At 38.3% G+C, this 19,828-nt stretch overlaps 1 protein-coding gene across 3 annotated transcripts in view; it reads left to right on the forward strand.

Moving 5' to 3' along the window:
* Positions 1 to 19,828, forward strand: part of fancm (FA complementation group M) — a 125,227-nt gene that overhangs the window by 89,695 nt on the left and 15,704 nt on the right. For all 3 annotated transcript variants that reach the window (XM_073039611.1, XM_073039612.1, XM_073039613.1), the window contains 4 exons: positions 2,732 to 2,883; positions 3,987 to 4,139; positions 11,121 to 13,326; positions 17,702 to 17,781. In XM_073039611.1, the coding sequence (XP_072895712.1) occupies positions 2,732 to 2,883; positions 3,987 to 4,139; positions 11,121 to 13,326; positions 17,702 to 17,781 (2,591 nt within the window). The remainder of the gene's footprint in view (positions 1 to 2,731; positions 2,884 to 3,986; positions 4,140 to 11,120; positions 13,327 to 17,701; positions 17,782 to 19,828) is intronic.

The following is a 19,828-nucleotide window of genomic DNA, read 5'->3' on the forward strand; positions in this document are numbered from 1 at the left end:
TAATATTAAAGAGGATACCATAAATTTCTTCAGATACATAAAGTGAAAAAGAGGTGAGAGTAGATATTGGACTGCTGGAAAACAATGCTAGAGAGATAGTAATGGGGGACAAGGAAATGGTGGGTGAACTGAACAAGTATTTTGAATCAGTCTTCACTGTGGAAGATGCTAGCAGTATGGTGGAAGTTCCAGGTATCAGAGGTCATGAATGTGTGAAGTTACCATAACTGGTGAGAAGGTTCTTGGGAAACTGATAGGTCTGAAGGTAGAGAAGCCACTCGAACCAGATGGTGTACACCCCAGAGTTTTGAGAGAGGTGGCTAAAGAGATCACGGAAGCAATAGTCATGATTTTTCAAGAATCATTAGATTCTGGAATGTTTCTGAAAGACTGGAAAATTGCAAATGAAGGGAGAGAGGCAATTATAGGCCAGTTATCCTGATGTTAGTGGTTGGGAAAATGTTGGAGTCAATTATTAAGGATGAGGTCTCAGGATATTGAAGGCACATAATAAAATAGGCTGTGGTCAGCATGGTTTCCACAAGGAAAAATCTTGCCTGACAAATCTGTTGGAATTCTTTGAAATAGTAACAAGCAGGATAGACAAAGGAGAATCGGTTGATGTTCTGCACTTGGATTTTCAGAAGGCCTTTGACAAGGTGCCACACATGAGGCTGCTTAACAAGCTATGAGCCCATGGTATTACAGGGAAGATTCTAGCATGGATAAAACAGTGGCTGATAGGTAGGAGGCAAAGAGTGGGAATAAAGGTAGTTCTACTGGCTGGCTGCTGGTGACTAGTGGTGTTCCATAGACCAATTCTCTTTATGTTATATCTCGCAAACACAAGGAAATCTGCAGATGCTGGAATTCAAGCAACACACTCAAAACGCAGCTGCATTCCACCAGCATTTTGTGTGTGTTGCTTATGTTATATCTCAGTGATTTGGATGATGGAATTGATGGCTTTGTTGCAAAATCTGCAGACAGTATGAAGATGGGTGGAGGGACAGGTAGTTTTGAGGAAGTAGAGAGGTTACAGGAGGACTTAGACAGATTAGGAGAATGGGCAACAAAATGGCAGATGGAATACAGTGTCGGGAAGTATATAGTCATGGACTTTGGTAGAAGAAATGAAAGGGTTGACTATTTTCTAAATGGAGAGAAAATATGAAAACGGAGGCACAAAGGGACTTGGGAGTCCTTCTGCAGGATTCCCAGAAGGTGAATTTGCAGGTTGAGTCTATGGTGAGGAAGGCAAATGCAGTGTTATCATTCATTTCAAGAGGACTAGAATAACTTAGAAAGGATGTGCTGAGGTTGGAGAGGGTTCGAAGGATGTTCATGAAAATGGTTCCAGCATTGAATGGCTTATCATATGAAGAGCTTTTGATGGCTCTGGGCCTGTATTCACTGAAATTCAGAAGAATGAGAGGTGACCTCATTGAAACCTATCAAATGATAAACAGCCTTGATAGACTGGATCTGGAGACGATGTTTCCTATGGTGGGAGTGTCTAAGACCAGGGGACACGGCCTCAGAATAGAGGGGTGTCCTTTTAGAATGGAAATGATTCTTAATTGTTCAGGGCATGAAAGGCTATGGGGGGAAGGCAGGAAACTAGGGCTCAGAGGAAAAGTGGATCAGCCATGATGAAATGAGGGAGCGACTTGATTGGCCGAATGGCCTGATTATTCTCCTATATCTTATGGTCTTGTAATTCACAGAAGCAGCCAAAAATTAATTCATCTGTTTTTAGAAAACAGGAAGATTTTGGGTGTAATTGGAAAATACAATTGGGACATTAGCCTTTATTTTAACCAAGTTGTGTTTGTAGAACTTTAACCTTTAATATGATGCTGAAGTTTGAGGCAAAATCAAGCTTTAGAAACCAGACATGAATTCATTTCTGTCTCATTCAGGAAGACATTTGTGTCAAATAACCATTCTAGGTTCTTTTGATGATGTTTTTCTTAGTTTCATAGTGGTTGATCCAATTATCAAACAAAAAATGTTCTAGTGTTCAGTAATGGGGGATCATCTATGGAATGGAAAACTGAGTTAAAGTTTAATGTCTACCCTTGTTCTGAAATTGTGTAATATTAGCCTGAATTCTTAATGCATAATATTAAAACATAAAATAGGTGAAAAAGGTCCACCAGGCAATTTTTCCCAATCTCTTTCTCTGTTGCTATCTTCCTAGAACTTCTTTAGCAATAGAAAAATCATCTGCTCAATGATCTACCATGTCTTGACCCTGATACCTTTGTTTTAAAATAGGTAAGTCATCTGTAGGTAACAAATGGGATCCAATTTTACAGATGTTCATAAGTCAATTTTGTTAATCTGTCAAAAAATACACAAACAATTGATAAAGTAACCATACCGCCACAGTATTCTAATGTTGTCAAAAGCACTTAAGACTAAAATGAAATAGTTAAAAGTGGGGGAAGAGAGAGGAAATTATTTCTGCTATTCTTAATAACAAAAGTAGGAACATGTTTTGAACTTTTGAATGTAATAATTTTATAGGAGTTCGTCGTATGTATGGGTGTCGATAAGTTGGGCATTTGTAATCTGAGGATGGCCTGTGTTTCTGTGTTTTATTTCCTAAAGGAAATGAACTGGAAATAAGTATTAGAAATCATCTTTAAGCATATTTTTAAAAACTGTTCAAAATCATTGGTTTCTGATCATGTTTTTTTTAATATATATATTTTATTCCCTGCAGTGAATAAGCAAACAAGGAGAAAGGAGGATGGTTTATTAACCTCTGAAGAATTTGAAATTTGGGACAGAAAATTCCGATTGAAAAATGATTTAAGAGAACCAAAATTAATATTGCTTCCATTTGAATTTGTGAAAGATGGATCAAAAGATATGGTAATGTGAAACCAAAGATTTTCTTTTTTTCCCCACTCTTAGTGCACAACAAGGAATGTGATGGGGTGGGGGGGGGGGTGAGAAAAAATGTTATCTATATCATCTCTTTCCTGAACAAATGATCTTAATCCATGGTATATATGGTTTATTTTTGAAAGACATGCTTGTTTCTTCCTTTGAACTATCAATGTTTATTTGTTCACCAGTATTTTATTTATAATTAAGTGTCATTTACTGTCAACAATTCTAGTAGCATCATAATCTATTAACACAAAGAAAAAAAACATTTTCAATTAATTCTTAATTCTCAATCGTCTTGAGCATTTTTCTCCTCTTCTAGATTTCATGGAGGTTGTCTTTGAGCCAGGTGGTTGTCTGAGCAACATGTAATTGGAGCTTAATTAGAGAGAGACACTTGGATCTCTGACTGGGATCTTGCTAATTGCTATCACTCAAGCTTATGTACAAGAACGGATTTTTATTCTTATGCCCACATAATGCCCCTGATTTTCTGGATTCTTGAGAGCTCATAATGGCAGCTTGGGTCTCCTCAAATGGAAGGTGCCAGTCACTGACATGAGGGAACATGTTTTAATGGAAAATTGGTTGAAAAAAATGTTCTTTACACTTCTGAGTAATATTACTGTATCTGAAGTCTTGTGTGTGTATGTATAATAATAAATAAAATAGTTTTTGTATGAGAATTATGTTTCCTGCATTTTGAGAAGATTTTCATTAAAGAAATTTCATTTTACAATATTCTTCTGTACCCCAATATTACTTATTTACCCGTATGTGTTCTCCTTGAGCTGTCCTCATCCAAAACTCTCTTTGCCTTTTTCTACACGGTGATTTTGAAGTGTGGGTGAGAATTAAGATTATTGTGGGGATGCCCTTTCATATCTCCTTTAAGCATGATTACCCTGTAACTGTTTTGTGCGCTGCTTCCTTGTGGATTGCTGGTGGCCATGCTGTGAAACTTATTTGCTAAAACCTGCCTAACCAATTACATTATTAAAACTTCCTATTTTGATTACATTTATGTTGGTGTATTCATGATCCTGTGCAGTTATTTTAAGTTTTAATGTATTTGGTTTATATAGGAACAGGAAAGTGGTAACATTCGTGAGCTTTCTCTGACAGAGTGGAGTCTTTGGCAAAATCATCCACTTTCTACCCATCTGGTTGACCATTCTGATCGCTGCCAGCACTTCATAAGTATTATGGACATGATTGATTTGATGAGACAAGAAGAGGTCAGTGAAATCTACGGAGTGGAGATTGCAGTTATTTTCTGAACATAAATTGGTATTTAATCTGTAATAAAATATAATTACTAAATACAGAGTTAACATTCACTTAAATTCTATGTTTGTTAAAATAGTCTTCTATCCTGTCCTCCTCCTGAGTTCTTTCCAGATTACATCTTATGACTGATTTACTGAGAAAGTACCAAAGCATTCTTGACTAGTTAGATAAAAGAACCCATGCTTTCAAATTATATTGCATGAAGAAGAAATCAGGTAATGAAACCAGACATAAAACCTGCTCTTTGCATTTCCAAATAACATATGTCATAGATCAAGTCAAAACAAAAGCTAGGTTTCCACACTTGAGTGTGTTGTGTTGCATTGGTCATAGCCTAATATGAACATCTTCCTGACTTACTGGTATATGCTGTTTTTGTTTAGTTGGGCACATCAATTTCATCCTGCATTTGTTCTTGCCACTTTGTGTCACAAGTTCATTCCCTAACCACAGTTGGTAACATGAGCAAAACAGACAGGAAGAGACACAGTTCCGGGATTGAGGCTATGGATGCACTAAAGCAAAAGTGATTGGGATCATCAGTGGATGGAAATTATTTGAGCCACATTCCCTTCCTCTTTGCCCTCCCCTGAGAACAACTATATCATAACATGAAAAAAGTACAAGCTTTTGTGAAATTTATTTTCTTAAATTCTTCATTTAGTAGAAAAATGTCACTTTTGCATCAAATATTAACAATGAAATTTTTTCAAGCAATTATTGCAATTTAATGGTTGTATAATTAAACAGTGGCAAATTTAGGGTTTGATTTTAAAGTTTAAAAAATACTTTTTGTAAAGAACAATATCTTGAAATTAGTTTTAAATAGTTAATAGATAACCTCAAAAGGTTTTAAATTGATTATAGCTTATGACGCAGGATTTTTTCCCCCAGCTTTTAATATCTGCTTTCCAAAATTAAAACACAACTGATTGAACTGAATGTTCTTCAGGTACGATGTGATGCCATGATTTAATGAATGTAAATAAATCTGTTTTTAGTTCCTCTAGAACTTTGGTATTCCTTTAGTTACTATAGTAACTTGAAAAAGCATATACAAGGGAGTCACATTTGCAAATGATTGTATTCCATTTAGTCTTTTTATGATATTATTATTTATGCTATTTGTTACAAAAAGAGGTTAATGTGCTTTCAGATCTCTGTTGGCAAGGAAACCGTTGCATGAGACGGTGTTAGTTCTACAGTACGTTAGTGATGAGGCCCGCATGTGCATACAAGTCAAAAGCAACAGCTTTTCATCTTTGGTACTCAACAGAATCTGAGATGGCCAAGATAGGAACTTGAATTGCAATGTGTGCTGAGCGTGCCTTTCCTACAAATTGCCATTTTAGAAAAGTTGAGCCGTGCTAGGAATAGTCACTCTCAACATGGTTAAGAATCTTACTAATTAAAAATAATTTTCCTAACATTAAGGAGGTGGTGTGCCATTTTTGCTGGCCAGGCCGGTAATAAATAACCTTTAAGATAAAGATGCAAAAAAAATTGATGACTGATTTGCTCCTAAAGTTGTGCTAGTAGAATCATCTGTTAGAAGTAGACTTTTGATACAAGCAAGGGAACATTCCTAAAGGCTCTTTAAATGTTTGTTCTAGAAATTCAATTGAGAACTTTGCACAAATAGTATTGTGATGCCAGATTTGGAAATTTTACTGGAATCAACAAGAGGTGAGAGTGGTTTGTTGTGGGATTCTTCCAGGAGCAATAAGAAGAGGAATTAAATCCAAACAAAGCGCTGCACCAACTGTTGGATATAGGGTGGGGGTTGGGGACTGCAGTGTGTGTAGTAGGGAGTTAGGAATGATGGGAAAGCCTCAGATTGATGCTCACTCCATTTGTCATTACCATCAAGTTTGTGTCAAACTCAGATCATAAGAAGAGCTAAAGGAGAGGAGATCGAAAGGGACATCTGTGTTGAAAACTTGCTGGCATTTATTTGAGACCACTTTTGGTGTTCAGTATCAATTAGAGCACCATTGCCATGTTTTGAGCCTTCTATGAACTCCCAGGTCCTCCAAAATAAATACTCAATCCTTTATGCCATTTCTCCTTTTTACATATTTAAAAAAAATAAGGTTAGCTGTCATCATATACATTCAGTTATCATTGTGCCTGTGTGTGGTTGGTTGTGTGTCTTGTATATGTTTGCTAATCCATGAAAATTAAACTTGTGTCTTATGGCGTCCATTTAAAACAGAGATGCAGAGAAATTTCTTTAGAGGGGGATGAATTTGTGAAATTTATTACCACAGGCAGCTATAGAGGCCAGGTCGTTGGGTGGTTGCCATCGACTAGCAGTGTTCCACAGGAGTCTGTGTTGAAACTGATTCTTTTAAAGTTATATGTCAATGATTTGGTTGATGGAATTGATCGATTTGCTGCAAAGTTTGCAGATGTTATGAAGATAGGTGGAGGGGCAGTAGTTTTGAGGAGCTAGAGGGGCTACAGAAGGACAGATTAGGAGAATGAGCAAAGAAGTGGCAGATGGAATACAGTGTAGGGAAGTGTATGGTTATGCACTTTGGTAGAAGAAATAAAAGGGTTGATTATTTTCTAAATGGAGAGAAATTACAAAAGACTGAGACACAAAGGGACTTGAGAGTCCTTGTGTAGGATTCCATAAAGGTTAATTTGCAGGTACTCAAAGAGTATAGAAAATGTAAGAAAATACTAAAGAAGGAAATCAGGAAGGCAAGAAGAAGACATGAGGTTGCTTTGGCAGATAATGTGAAGGTAAACCGAAGGGTTTCTACAAGTATATTAAAAGTAAAAGGGTAGTAAGGGACAAAATTGGTCCCTTAGAAGATCAGAGTGGCTGTCTTTGTGTGGAGCCTCAGGAGATGGGGGAGCTCTTAAACAGTATTTTTGCATCAGTATTTACTTGGGAAACTGGCATTGTGTATATGGAAGGAAGGGAAACAAGCAGTAGTGTCATGCAACATATAGAGATTAGAGAGGAGGAGGTGCTTGCTGCCTTACAGCAAATAAAGGTAGATAAATCCTCCGGGCCTGACGTGATATTTCCTCGGACCTTGAGAGAGACTACTGTAGAAATTGTAGGGGCCCTGGCAGAAATATTTAAAATGTCCTTAGCCACAGGTGCGGTGCTGGAGGACTGGAGGGTAGCTCATGTTGTTCCGTTGTTTAAAAAGGCTCCAAAAGTAAACCAGGTAATTACAGGCCGGTAATAAATAACCTTTAAGATAAAGGTTATTTAACTTAAATAACCAAGGGCTGATTAAGGATAGTCAGCATGGCTTTGTGTGTAGTAGATCGTGTTTAACGAATCTTGTAGAGTTTTTCAAGGAGGTTACCAAGAAGGTAGATGAAGGCTGTGGATGTTGTCTACATTGACTTTAGTAAGGCCTTTGACAAGGTCCCACATGGGAGGTTAGTTCAGAAGGTTCAGACACTAGGTATCCATGGAGAGGTTGTAAACTGGATTCAAAATTGGCTGTGTGGGAGAAGACAGAGAGTGTTAGTGGATGATTGCTTCTCAGACTGGAGGCCTGTGACTAGCGGTGTGCCTCAGGGATATGTGCTGGGACCATTGTTATTTGTTGTCTATATCAAAGATCTAGAAGATAATGTGGTAAATTGGATCAGTAAGTTTGCTGATGACACTTAAGATTGGAGGCATTGTGGACAGCGCGGAAGGCTTTCAAAGCTTGCAGAGGGATCTGGACCAACTGGAAAAATAGGCCAGAAAATGGCAGACAAGTGTGAAGTGTTGCATTTTGGAAGGACAAATCAGGGTAGGACATACACAGTGAATGTTAGGGCACTGAGGAGTGCAGAGATACAAAGGGATCTGGGACTTCCTGAAAGTGGTGTCACAGGTAGACGGTTGTAAAGAAGGCTATTGGCATCCTGGCATTCATAAATCAAAGTTTTGAGTATAGGAGTTGGGATGTTATGGTGAGGTTGTATAAGACATTGGTGAGGCCAAATTTGGAGTATTGTGTACAGTTCTGGTCATCTAACTATAGGAGGGATATCAGTAAGATTGAAAAAGTGCAGAGAAGATTTACTAGGATACTGCCGGGTCTTCAGGAGTTGAGTTACAGGGAAAGATTGAACAGGTTAGGACTTTATTCCTTGGAGCGTAGAAGAATGAGGGGAGGTTTGTTAGAGGTTTACAAAATTATGAGGGGTATAGACAGAGTAAATGGGAAAGGTTTAGGGGGAACAACTTCACTCAGAGAGTGGTGGGAATGTGGAACGAGCTGCCATCTGACGTAAATGCGGGCTCACTCTTAAGTTTTAAAAATAAATTGGATAGATACATGGATGAGAGAGGTTTGGAGGGTTATGGACTGGGCGCAGGTCAATGGGACTAGCGGAACAAAGTTTTGGCACAGACTAGAAGGTCTGAATGGCCTGTTTTCTGTGCTGTAGTGTTCTATGGTTGAGTCTGTGATGAGGAAGGCAAATGCAATGTTAGCATTCATTTCAAGTGTACTAGAATATAAAAGCGCTGGTGAAGCCTCACTTGGAGTATTGTGAGCAGTTTTGATCCCCTTCTCTTAGAAAGAATGTGCTGACACTGGAGAGGGTTCAAAGGAGGTTCACAAAAATGATTCCAGGATTGAATGGCCAGTCATATGAAGACAGTTTGATGGCTCTGGGGCTGTATAAGAATGCGGGCAAGCCTATTGAATGGTGAAAGGCCTTGATAGAATGGATGTGAGGAGGATGTTTCCTTTGGAGGGGGAGTCCAAGATCAGAGGACCCAGCCTCAGAATAGAGGGGCATCCTTTTAGAAAGGAGATTAGGAGGGGTTTTTTAGCTAGAGAATGGTGAATCTGTGGAATTCTTTGCCACAGGTGTCTGTGGAGACCAAGTCTTCATGTATATTTAAGGCAGAGGTTGCTGGATTCTTAATTGGTCAGGGCATGAAAGGGTATGAGGGGAAGGCAGGAGATTGGGGCTGAGAGGAAAATTGGAGCAGACTTGGTGGCCAAATGGCCTAATTCTGCTCCTATATCTTATGGTCTTGAAAAGCTACGGGCCACATGTTGATAAATTATGTTAGTAAAGATGGATACTTGATCAGCATGGACACCAGTGAATCCATGACCTGAAATGAGGGTTAACGAGGCAGGCTCAGAGCAACATTTCTGCTTTATTTTTCATTTGGTCTCTTGCTGTTTTCCAGTACCCTTAATATATGGCATAACTGTTATCTTTAATCAACAAGCTAAAAATGGACAGACTGCACTGTATTATTTAAATAAGAAGTTTCAAGCAATCGCATGGTTCAAACAAAATTACAAAGATTTGATATAGGCCAGAAGGTTCACAGAATTGAACAAGGGAGTTCATTCAAGTCTATTTCTGCCCTAGGCAAGGTCAGTGCAACTAATATGCTGACCTGACCCCTCTCAATTGCTCTTTCAGTTTATGTAGATCTATGTGATCACTTCAAATGAATCCTCCTCCAGTCTAACCATTGGCAGTGATTCCAGGCTCTAACCACTCATGATGTAAAACTGTTTTCCTCTTGTCACTTTTGTTCTTTTGTTGCCATTCACTATCATTCTACATGAACTTCATTCAATATAACTTGCCCCAGCACTGAACTGCTTCCATGATGTTTGGACTCACTTTCCAAGGACTCTTCATCTCATGTTATCAATATTTATTGTATATTTATTTACCATTATGATTATTATTTTTCTTGCTTTCTGTATTTGCAGTTTGTTGTCTTTTGCACACTGGTTGTCTGTCCTGTTGATGTGGTCTTTCATTAGTTCTATTATGGTTATTGGATTTATTGAGTATGCCCACAAGAAAATAAATCTCAGGGTTGTATATGGTGACACATATGCTCTTTGATAATAAATTTAATTTGGACCTTGAACATCCTCTAGCTCTGGATCTTTCCATAAATAGCAGGTTTTTTTTCCTATCTACCTTGTCTACATACTTCACAGTTTTAACCTAGTCCTTATTACTCATTCTGTTCCAAAAACTACCCCAGTTTGTCTGGTCTATCTCCATATCTAACATCCCACAGTAAATCTTTCCTGCATCCTCTTCAGAGCTTTTACATCTTCCCTGAACTCTGGCGTAACATTTAGAGCATAGTGCTGTACAGCACAGGAACAGGGCCCTTTGGCTCACAATGTTGTACCTAACCAATTAAATTAGTGATCAAATGACCAACTAGATTAATCTCTTCTGCCTACGCAATGTCCATATCCTTCTATTTTTCTCACATTCGTGTGCGTATTTAAATGTCTCTTAAAAATCACGCTGTATCTGCCTCTACCACCACCTCACAAGCACCTAGCACTATCTTTTTAAAAACAACTTGCCACGCCCATCTCCTTTGAACCTAACCCTCTCTCACCTGAAATGCATTCCCTCTGGTATTAGACATTTCAACTCTGGGGGTGGGGGGAAGATACTGCTTGTCTCTCATAATCTTATAAAACTCTATCAGATCTCCCTTCCATCTTTGCCAATCCAGCGAAAACAACATGTTTGTCCAACCTCTCATTAAAGCACATGCCCTTTAATTCAGGGAGCACCTGGTAAACCTCTTCTGCACCCTCTTCAAAGCCTCGACCTCTTTCCTATAACGCAACAATCAGAACTGTATGAAATAGTCCAGGTGTGGCCTGACTGGCGTTTTATAATGCTGCAAAGTAACTTCCTGACTTTTGAACTCGGTGCCTCGACTAATAAAGTCAAGCATGATATATGCCTTCTTAACCATCCTATAAACCTGTGTAGCCACTTTCAAGGAGTTACAAACTCGGACCCCTAGACCCTTCTGCTCATCAGCACTTTATCTGTTCATAGCCCATGTACATAGAAATGCTAACGTAGCAAATTTGTATGTTTATTTAAACTTGATTACATTAAATGTTTAATCTTTTAATAATTTATATTTTTATTTGCAGAGTGGCTGTGGCTATTCATTGGAAATTATGCCTTATTTAAATAGGAATGATGTTTTTGAAACGGCCATCACACCACAATCTAAATTTACACCTACATCCATTGCAAGCAATCAAGAAAAATGTAAGCTGGATCAGTTAACGAAGCCTATGCAAGAGAGGAAGAAATTTAAAAATAATTGTGGAAACCAAAATAGGTATACATTAGTGGATGAAGATGAGGAAAGCTCTATTGTTGACACAAGTAAAATAAAAAGGTCTAAGGGTTTTTGTTCCTCTTCTAGTCTTGAAGTTGTAAATTCCAAAGAAACAAAGGAGTCTGCATTGTGTGTTGCAGGGAATTATAGAGGTGAAGATGTTCCCTCTGAGGATGCTATAACAAAACCTGATGAACAGATCTGTCTGTCAGAGGGAGAAACTGAAGTAGAGATAAATAACAACATGCAGAGTATATCTTGCTTTGATTTGTTAGGATCAAGGGAAATACTGGAAGATCACATTAAGTTCAATTTGGAAGATGTTTCTTCTGAAAACAGATCAACTAACACCAAACCTAAAACTGATTACACAAGGAAGAAAGAAAATAGAGAGTGCGATGAATTGAACAATGTTGACTCTGGCCATGATAGTCAATTAAAGAAATCAGCAATGTGTGAAAGGAATCTATCCAAATTGTTTTATCTCCCAGCATCTGTCGAATTGCAGAACCACAATATATATCAAAGTTCTTCAAATTCAAGCCGAACAAGAAATGGGTATTATTCACTCAATGTTGAACATTCCAATTATGAATCAGAATATCCCAATGACAATTTAATAAAGCAGGTTCCTGCAAGCATTGAAATAGTCCTGGAAAATGTAACAAATTTTCTTAATACCTCTCCTCCTCGAGACGGGTTTCCCTTTTTGGAAGAAGGGAATTATTGGCAATCAACTACTTTAGAAACTGCAGCAGTTAATGTTTTAAATCCCCAGAAAAGTGGTTCATCAGCAGTCAATATTAAATCACCAGCTTTAATGACTCGCAAAGAGAGTGTGACCAATGAACCATTGACCAATCATGGTAATGCAGGATCCAGCCCCTCCTGGGATGATTTATTTGATAACAGTATTGAATATTTGGAGCAAGATCGTAAAGCTCAGTCAAATGTAATTGAAGAAGAAATATTTAATTCTTCACACCAGTGTCATAACAAGATTGAGGAAAATAAAAGCAAAAACATAACATTGAAGGACTCTATAAAGGATGAACTACTTGAATACAATAACAGTTTGTCTTTGTTTGAAGATAATCTGTCACATACTGATCTTTCAACTCTCTGCATTCCGAACAATAAAACCTGTGCAATCACAAAGGATATCTCTGGACTCCAGCAGCAGTCCACTGTGTTGAATGAGCCTATCCAAAATGTGCAATCATCCACCAATAAAACTTTGGAAAATGGAGAAACTAAACGAGGTGTAACAGGAGAGTCACTTCTGCATGAAAATATATGTGTTGATCAGCATAGACCTGATACTAATGATAGTAGCAGTAGTATGTACAACTGTTGCGATGAATTATTTTCTGTTAACTTTGATCTAGGCTTTTCATTTGAAGATATTGCTAAAGATGGCGAGGCTTCTATGACTAATACTATGTACAGCAAAAGCACTGAATGCTCAAAACATTTTGCAGAAAAATCTTCAGAAAATGCGGAGATTCAAGATGAATTCAGCAACGTAGCTGATTCAGAATTATTTGTTGAAGCAGCAAAATTAAAAAGAGAGTACTCTACACCAATTTCTTCGAAACATGCATCTTTACAACCTGGCAAAATGGATACTTGGCCTTGTAATGAAATACAACCTTCGACAACACAGGACTTATTTTCTCCAATTCCCCAGCATGATCGCCAGGTTTTCTTTACCTCATCTCCAGCCTTTGCATCCATTACACCAGAAAGAAAATCTTCTCCCAACTTCCGTGATACTACTTTCAGCAAAGCGCTATTTAAAAACAGTCCAGTGACTTCTCAAAATGCTGTGATCAGGAATGTTACAGAAAACATTGAGGCTGTTAAAAATGGTTTCTTTTCTGAATTGGAAGACTGTCCTGACAATTCTGAGGCTGCCACGAAATACCATGCAAGTGGAAAGCACGGAGAGAGAGCACTTAAAAATAACAATCCAAATATTTTCTGCAAAAATCCTTTAACATCTATCAATGGTAAGATACTTAACTTAAATTTTTTTATTAATATATGCTTAATTTTTAAAAATTATTATTAGTTATAGCTTAAATGTGTAAGATAGGTAACCTGACTGGAAACAATCTTATTGTATTTTTAAGTAATTACTGACAATCTTTTGTTTATGGACAATGACAGACAAGAGCAAGGTAATCTACAGAAGGGTTGACGTGTTTTTATTTTAATGGAAGGAGTATGAAGGGTAAAAGCAGTTAATAGTACATGAAGCTACAATACTGTGGGCTTTTGTGGTGAACTACGTATACCTGTCTGGACACGCACCCCCTGCTGACTGCTCCTGTGGCTCCTCCCACAGACCCCTGTATAAAGGCGATTGGAGGCACTGCTCCTCCCTCAGTCTCCAGGATGTTGTGTGATGGTCTCTTGCTGCTGACAGTGCTTTCTTCCAGCTAGTAAAAGCCTACCTCTCGCCTCATGTCTCCGAGAGTTATTGATGGCGCATCAGCTTTACAGAGGCTTGGTTTGAGAGAGGGCTGGGGCCCGCTGCTCAATGTGCTATTCGGTTTATTTAAAGCGGAGATTGGTAGGTTCTTGATTAGCAAGAGCATCAAAGGTTCCTGGGAGAAGATGGAAGAATGCCATTGAGAGGGATAATAAATCAGCTATGATTGAATGGTGGTGCAGACTCGATGGGCTAAGTGGTCTAATTCTGTACCTGTGTCTTATGGGATCTCTGCTGTTTGTGATATGTATAAATGACTTGGATGAAAATGTAGATGGGCAAGTTGGTAAGTTTGCAGATGATACAAAGATTGATGATGTTGTAGATTGTACAGAATATTGTTCAACTGCAGATATGATTGGCGAATTGAAGAAAGGAGTTTTATCTGGGCAAGTGTGAGGTGTTGCACTTTTGGAGATCAAATGTGAAGGGAAAGTACCCAGTTAATAGCAGGATCTTTAACAATATTAATGTACACAGAACTTTGGGATCCAGTCCAAATCTCCCTGAAATAGGCTGCACAAGTTAATAAGGTGGTAAAGAAGGCATATGACACACTTGCCTTTATTAGTCGAGGCACTGAGTTCAAGAGGTAGGAAATTATGTTGCAGATTTTTATAAAACTCTGGTTTGGTAGCTTGCTTTCATTTCTGAATGTCCCATAATAAGAATGTCCTAGAAAAGGTGCAGGAGGAGTTTATCAGGATGCTGCCTCGATTAGAGGTTATGACCTATACAGAGAGTTTGGACAAACTAGGGTTGTTTTCCCTGGAGAGGCTGTGGTGCAACATGGTGGAGATTCAGGTTAACCACTGATTTTCTGGAAACTGATGGTTCTTTTAATTCGGATGGAATTACGAGATGTAGTTTACTGGGTGGCTACCAGATGGTGCTGTGTGTAGCGCATGCAGCGCCATCTGTGGCAAGACTCATTTTGGCAAAAGCACACTATTTTTATTATTTACATTGCACTTGTTGATCACAGTCCCAATATTTTGTGCTTATTTTATGTAAATTTAACCCTAGCTATGGCTTCTAAGATAAGCGCAAGTAACAGTGGTGGTGTCAAACATAAACATCAGTCCATATCGATCCAAGAGAAGGTTGAAATGTTGAAAAGACAAGTTGCTTCCATGCGTAAGCTGTGTGACTTGCATGGCATTGATACGTCAACTATGTATGATATAACACACCAAAGAGGAAAAATTTGCAATTCTATGCAAACGGTGATTTGCTAAAACAAATGTGCATTCGAAAAACGATGAAAATTGGTAAGAGCACTCAGCATGATTGAGTGATGATCAAATCGTTTCGCCAGCATTGGTGTGATGGAGTCGACTTGTTGGCTGGTATGATAATTGCCAAGCTAAATTGTTTCATAAAGAACTTAAATTAGAACATGCGTGCGACTATAGTGAAGGATGGCTTCAAAGGTTTAAGAAGCGCCATGGAATTTCCATACATAAAGTGTGTGGAGAAAAACGGTCTACAAACCACCGTAGCTGACAAAAACCTCAGTCCTGAGCATGTGTATAAGGCAGCTGAAACTGGCAGTGCACACCTAAGAAAACATCGGCAACAGAAGATGAAGGAGATCCCAAAGGATTCAAACAATCTAAGGACAGAGTTACCATTTTAGGGTACTTCAATGCAGCAGCTACTCAGATGTAAACTACTGGTGATCGGAAAAAGTAAATGTCCTAGGGCCTTGAAAGGAGTTTAAAATTTACCCAGCAACATATCAAGCAAATAAAAATGGTTGGATTACCACTGATTTGAAAAATAGTCTGTGCCAGAAGCCAGAGCACATTGCACATCTGTAGGGCTACCCAAAGATTGCAAAATTCTTATCTTGGATAACTGTTCAGCTCACCCCAAAGCTGAACTCCTGTGTACCAATGATGTTCTTACAGTGTATTTACTATTAAACTGTACATCACTTATGTAACCCCAAGACCGAGGAATTCTGCGCTCTCTAAAAGCCAAGTATTGCTTGAAACATTGGTTAGATCAGGTGAATGCTGGCCATTCTTGTACAAACATTTATTAAAGAATTTAACATGAAGGACGTTCTTTGGTTCATTGTTCGAGGGTGAGAGAGGGCAGAAGTTTCAACACTGAAGAATGGCTGTCATAAGTTGTGGCCTGCCTTGAGGTTTTGTAATGTGCCTGAAGAAAAGCTTGACGATGATTTTTCAGGACCTTGTGTTCCAAAGGAGAAAGATGTTGTTCATGATTTGCTTGCGTATGCAAAAAGTGTTACAGGACCTGCTTTCAAAGATATAGCAAGTAGTCTTAATGAAGAAAATCTATGTGCGTGGATGATTGTCAATGACAAAACACCTGTTGTGCATCACCTTATGGACTCAGAAATTATAGACAGTGTTCTGAATGCTGATAAAAGGTTGCAAGTGATAAAGATGGCAGGAATGATGAAACTGTAGGATTTACTATTGAATTGACAAGTTAATTGAGTTGTTGGGTGATTTAGTCAAAGGGTTAAATAAATGTATCTTTGTGACAGAAAGCTAATGAATTTTTATTTGATGCAAGAATAGTTAATTACACACAGAGAGATCAAAACACATGAAACAATATCACCTAGATGAAATGTTTAACAAGATAACCGCGAAGCAACATTCTTCATAAGCATAGTAATTAATAAAAATACATTTAATTTTTGTTTAATAATCCTTTTTAAGCTACAGTCCATTTTTGCCATTATTATTATTATATGACATCTTTAAATCTGGCAAAAATATTAATCCAGCAAGGCTCAGGAACGGAGGGTGCCAGAAAATCGGTGGTCAACCTGTATATAAAATTATGAGAAGCATAGACCAGGATGGAAATGTCAGATAGTAGAGGAAATGGATTTAAGGTGAGTAGTTGAAAGTTTAAAGTAGGTTTATGAGACTTCTTTCCCACACAGAGTAATAGGTGCCTGGAATGTACTGTCAGGTGTAGTGGTCAAGGTAGATGAAATCGAGGCGTTAAAGAGGCTCTTATGTTATGAATATGCAGGCATTGGATTGGATCAGGTCAATGTGGATCTGTGCAAGCAAAAGACAATTGGTGTCATTAGTGTAATTAGTTTGGTACAACATTGTGGGAGGAAAGACTTGTTCCTGTGCTGTAACCTCCTGCGCACTGTATCTTCCATGGTTCTAATAAAGATAAGATAGCTGGCTGGAGCTAATGGGTTGTGACCCAGTGTGTAAAAGGGACAGAACTTCTCACGGACAGCTATTTTACACTTTAATATTATGTTAATTACAAAACTTTTCATTCTTACTTGCTATAATACTTGCATTCCTTAAATGGTTAGGAGTCAATTAGTGATGATGTCTTTAATTTTGAATAAGATTTTATGAATGGTTATAGTAAATTTTGTGTCTTATTTTCTCCTGATGATAATTGATATCAAAAGGCCTTTCTCCTGCTGTCTTGGAATTGCATTCAAATGTGATTACCTTGTTCTCAATTACACGTGGTCAGATATGTTGCGATGGATGATGTGTAAGGAGTAATTTTTCTATGAGAATTCAACAATGTAGAAAGCAATGTTGAAGCATTGACAGAGCATTGGAAGGCATTACATAGAACTTAAATAGAAAGCAAATGAGAACACAGAGAATTAGGCACATATGGATAAGTAGCAAAGAAGTGTTGAGTTAGAATTCACCAGGAATAACTGTTGTATAAGAGTACGGTTTCATGATTTGATCAGTGCTGGTAGTTTATTGGAAAAATTATATCTTCAGGCATAAAACACAGCTGTAAAGTTAAAATTGATCATTAAGTAACAGTGGTTTTGAACTTTTAGTTTAATATTTTTTAAAGAAAAATCATTCTTTTTAATGTTTGGTAAAATGCATCTCTTTCCCCAGGTGAATGCAACAGTGAGAGTGATGAAGATGTTATCAGAAGACCTAATAAAAGAAAATTCTCTTCTCTTGAGTCTCCTGAGGTGGGTCACCAGAATACAGCTTGTTACAGCATTTTTCTTCACCAGAAGGAGCAGTTTTTCACTTAACTAAGAATGAGTGGTTAAAAAAAATTGTAGTTTTATGCTGTTGGTATTCAGCCACTTGAATCTGTTCCACCATTGATATAACTTATGGTTAACTGTACTTTGCCTCCATTAACCTAGTTTTTGCCCCATAATCCTCCTAATATGCTGCATGATATCTTGCTAGGGTGCAGTCTGATATCATACTAAATTAAATGTTGACCAATTTTAGTTTGGTTTAGTACTCAGTGATTTTCTAGAATTCTTTGAAGAGTTGGAAGGAAACTCGTAGATACAGTGTGTTTTGATTTCCAAAAGGCATTTGACAAGGTTCCACATGTGAAATGCAAATTAAGAGTTCAAGGCATAAGTTTGATGGCCAGTTCTCAGTGTTTTCCTGTGTGACAGAAAGGAGAGTGTTGGAATAAGGAGTCCTTTATAGCCTGGGGAGATGTCAAAGTACATTTATTATCAAGGTATTTATACTATATACAACTTTGAGATTGTTTTGTAGCTGCCTGTAAGAAGACCAATCAAGCCCATTAAATTCTATTAAAAAAAGACTCAAACACACAATGTGCAGAAAAGAACAAATTGTGCAACAAAAGCAAGCAACAACTGAAATTCACCAAAGTGAATCCACAGCCACAAAGTCAGTTATCACTGCAGCCCATTCAGGAGCTGATTAGTCGCAGGTCACAGTCTCAGTTCAGCCCCAAGACTCGTAAACCTCGTGGAGCGGCGAGCTGAGCTGAACCAGCCCGTTCCTTGCCTCCTTTTCAATCTGGCCCTGCGCTTAAATTGTCCAACCCTTGGGTTGTTCCTCAATCTCAGTCCCAGGCCTTGCCACTTTGATACACTCTCAGACCCGGGCCCCGTCATCTCGATTCAGCCGTTCTCAGCCTCCCCCGTTCAGTCCTGTGTTTAAATTGATCGAACTTCAGGTCTGTCCTCACTCTTGGACCCGGGGCCCCACCACCTTGACTAGCTCGCCTTGGATCTGCTGCATCTAATTGCCTCCAAGTTCGCTTCAGCAATGGCTAGCCTTTGGTTCATTCCCTGCTCTCATGCCTGGGCCCTGTTCCCCTGATTCGGCTACCTTCCTGCACCTTCGAGACTTTGTCAGGTCATACAGGCTGTTCAAAAGCTGAACTCCGAAAGGGAAGTTACACGCTATTGATTGCAGTGATTGTTTACCAGAAAGAGTGTGATTAATGTTAGTAGTTTTCTTTGTTTTGTTTGCTACAGGAAAGTAGCCGTCTTAAACTGATGTAAATAGTGAAGTATTGCAGGGATTGATTATCTACCCTTAATTGGTTACTATTGATATGAGTGATCTAGAGAAGGGAATGAAATGCAAGCTTTCCAACTTTGTCAATACAAAAATGTGATGCGGACTTTGGATTCTGCAAAAGAATATTGATGGATTGAGTGACCAGGTGAAAATCTGACAAATGGAGGGAAGTATCAGGTTATGAACTTGACAGATTATTAGATTGCAAATAGGTGTGGTTAAAAGGGTCTAGGTTTTCTAGTACATGAATCACAAAAAGTTGGCAGGTCCAACAAAAAAAAAGCAACCAACATTTTTCAAAAAGCTTGGAGTTTAAGAATAGGGAGGTTTTGTTGCAGTTATACGGGGTATTGGTAAGGCCTCGCCTGGAATACTATACGGCTTTGGCCCCCTTTCTCTAAATAAAAAAGGGATGGGGGTTGTTCAAAGGAGATTCACAGGGCTCTTTCCTGAGATAAGAGGATTGTTCTATCAAGGGATGCTAGATAATTTGGATCTGTATTCTTCTGAGTTTAGAAGAATGAAGGGTGACCTTATTCAGACAGACAAGATCCTGAGGGGGATTGAGATGTTATGATTTATTCATTTGTGGGAAAGTGAAGGGATGTAACTGCAAAATAAATCTGAAGTCTGCAGGAATTTCTTTTTATTGAAGGTGTTAAATGCCTGGAATTCTCTGTTCCTGTGCGTGGTGGAAGCCAATTAATTGCA

Source organism: Hemitrygon akajei, chromosome 3 (genome assembly GCF_048418815.1).
Source record: "Hemitrygon akajei chromosome 3, sHemAka1.3, whole genome shotgun sequence".
Taxonomy (NCBI): Eukaryota; Metazoa; Chordata; class Chondrichthyes; order Myliobatiformes; family Dasyatidae; genus Hemitrygon; species Hemitrygon akajei.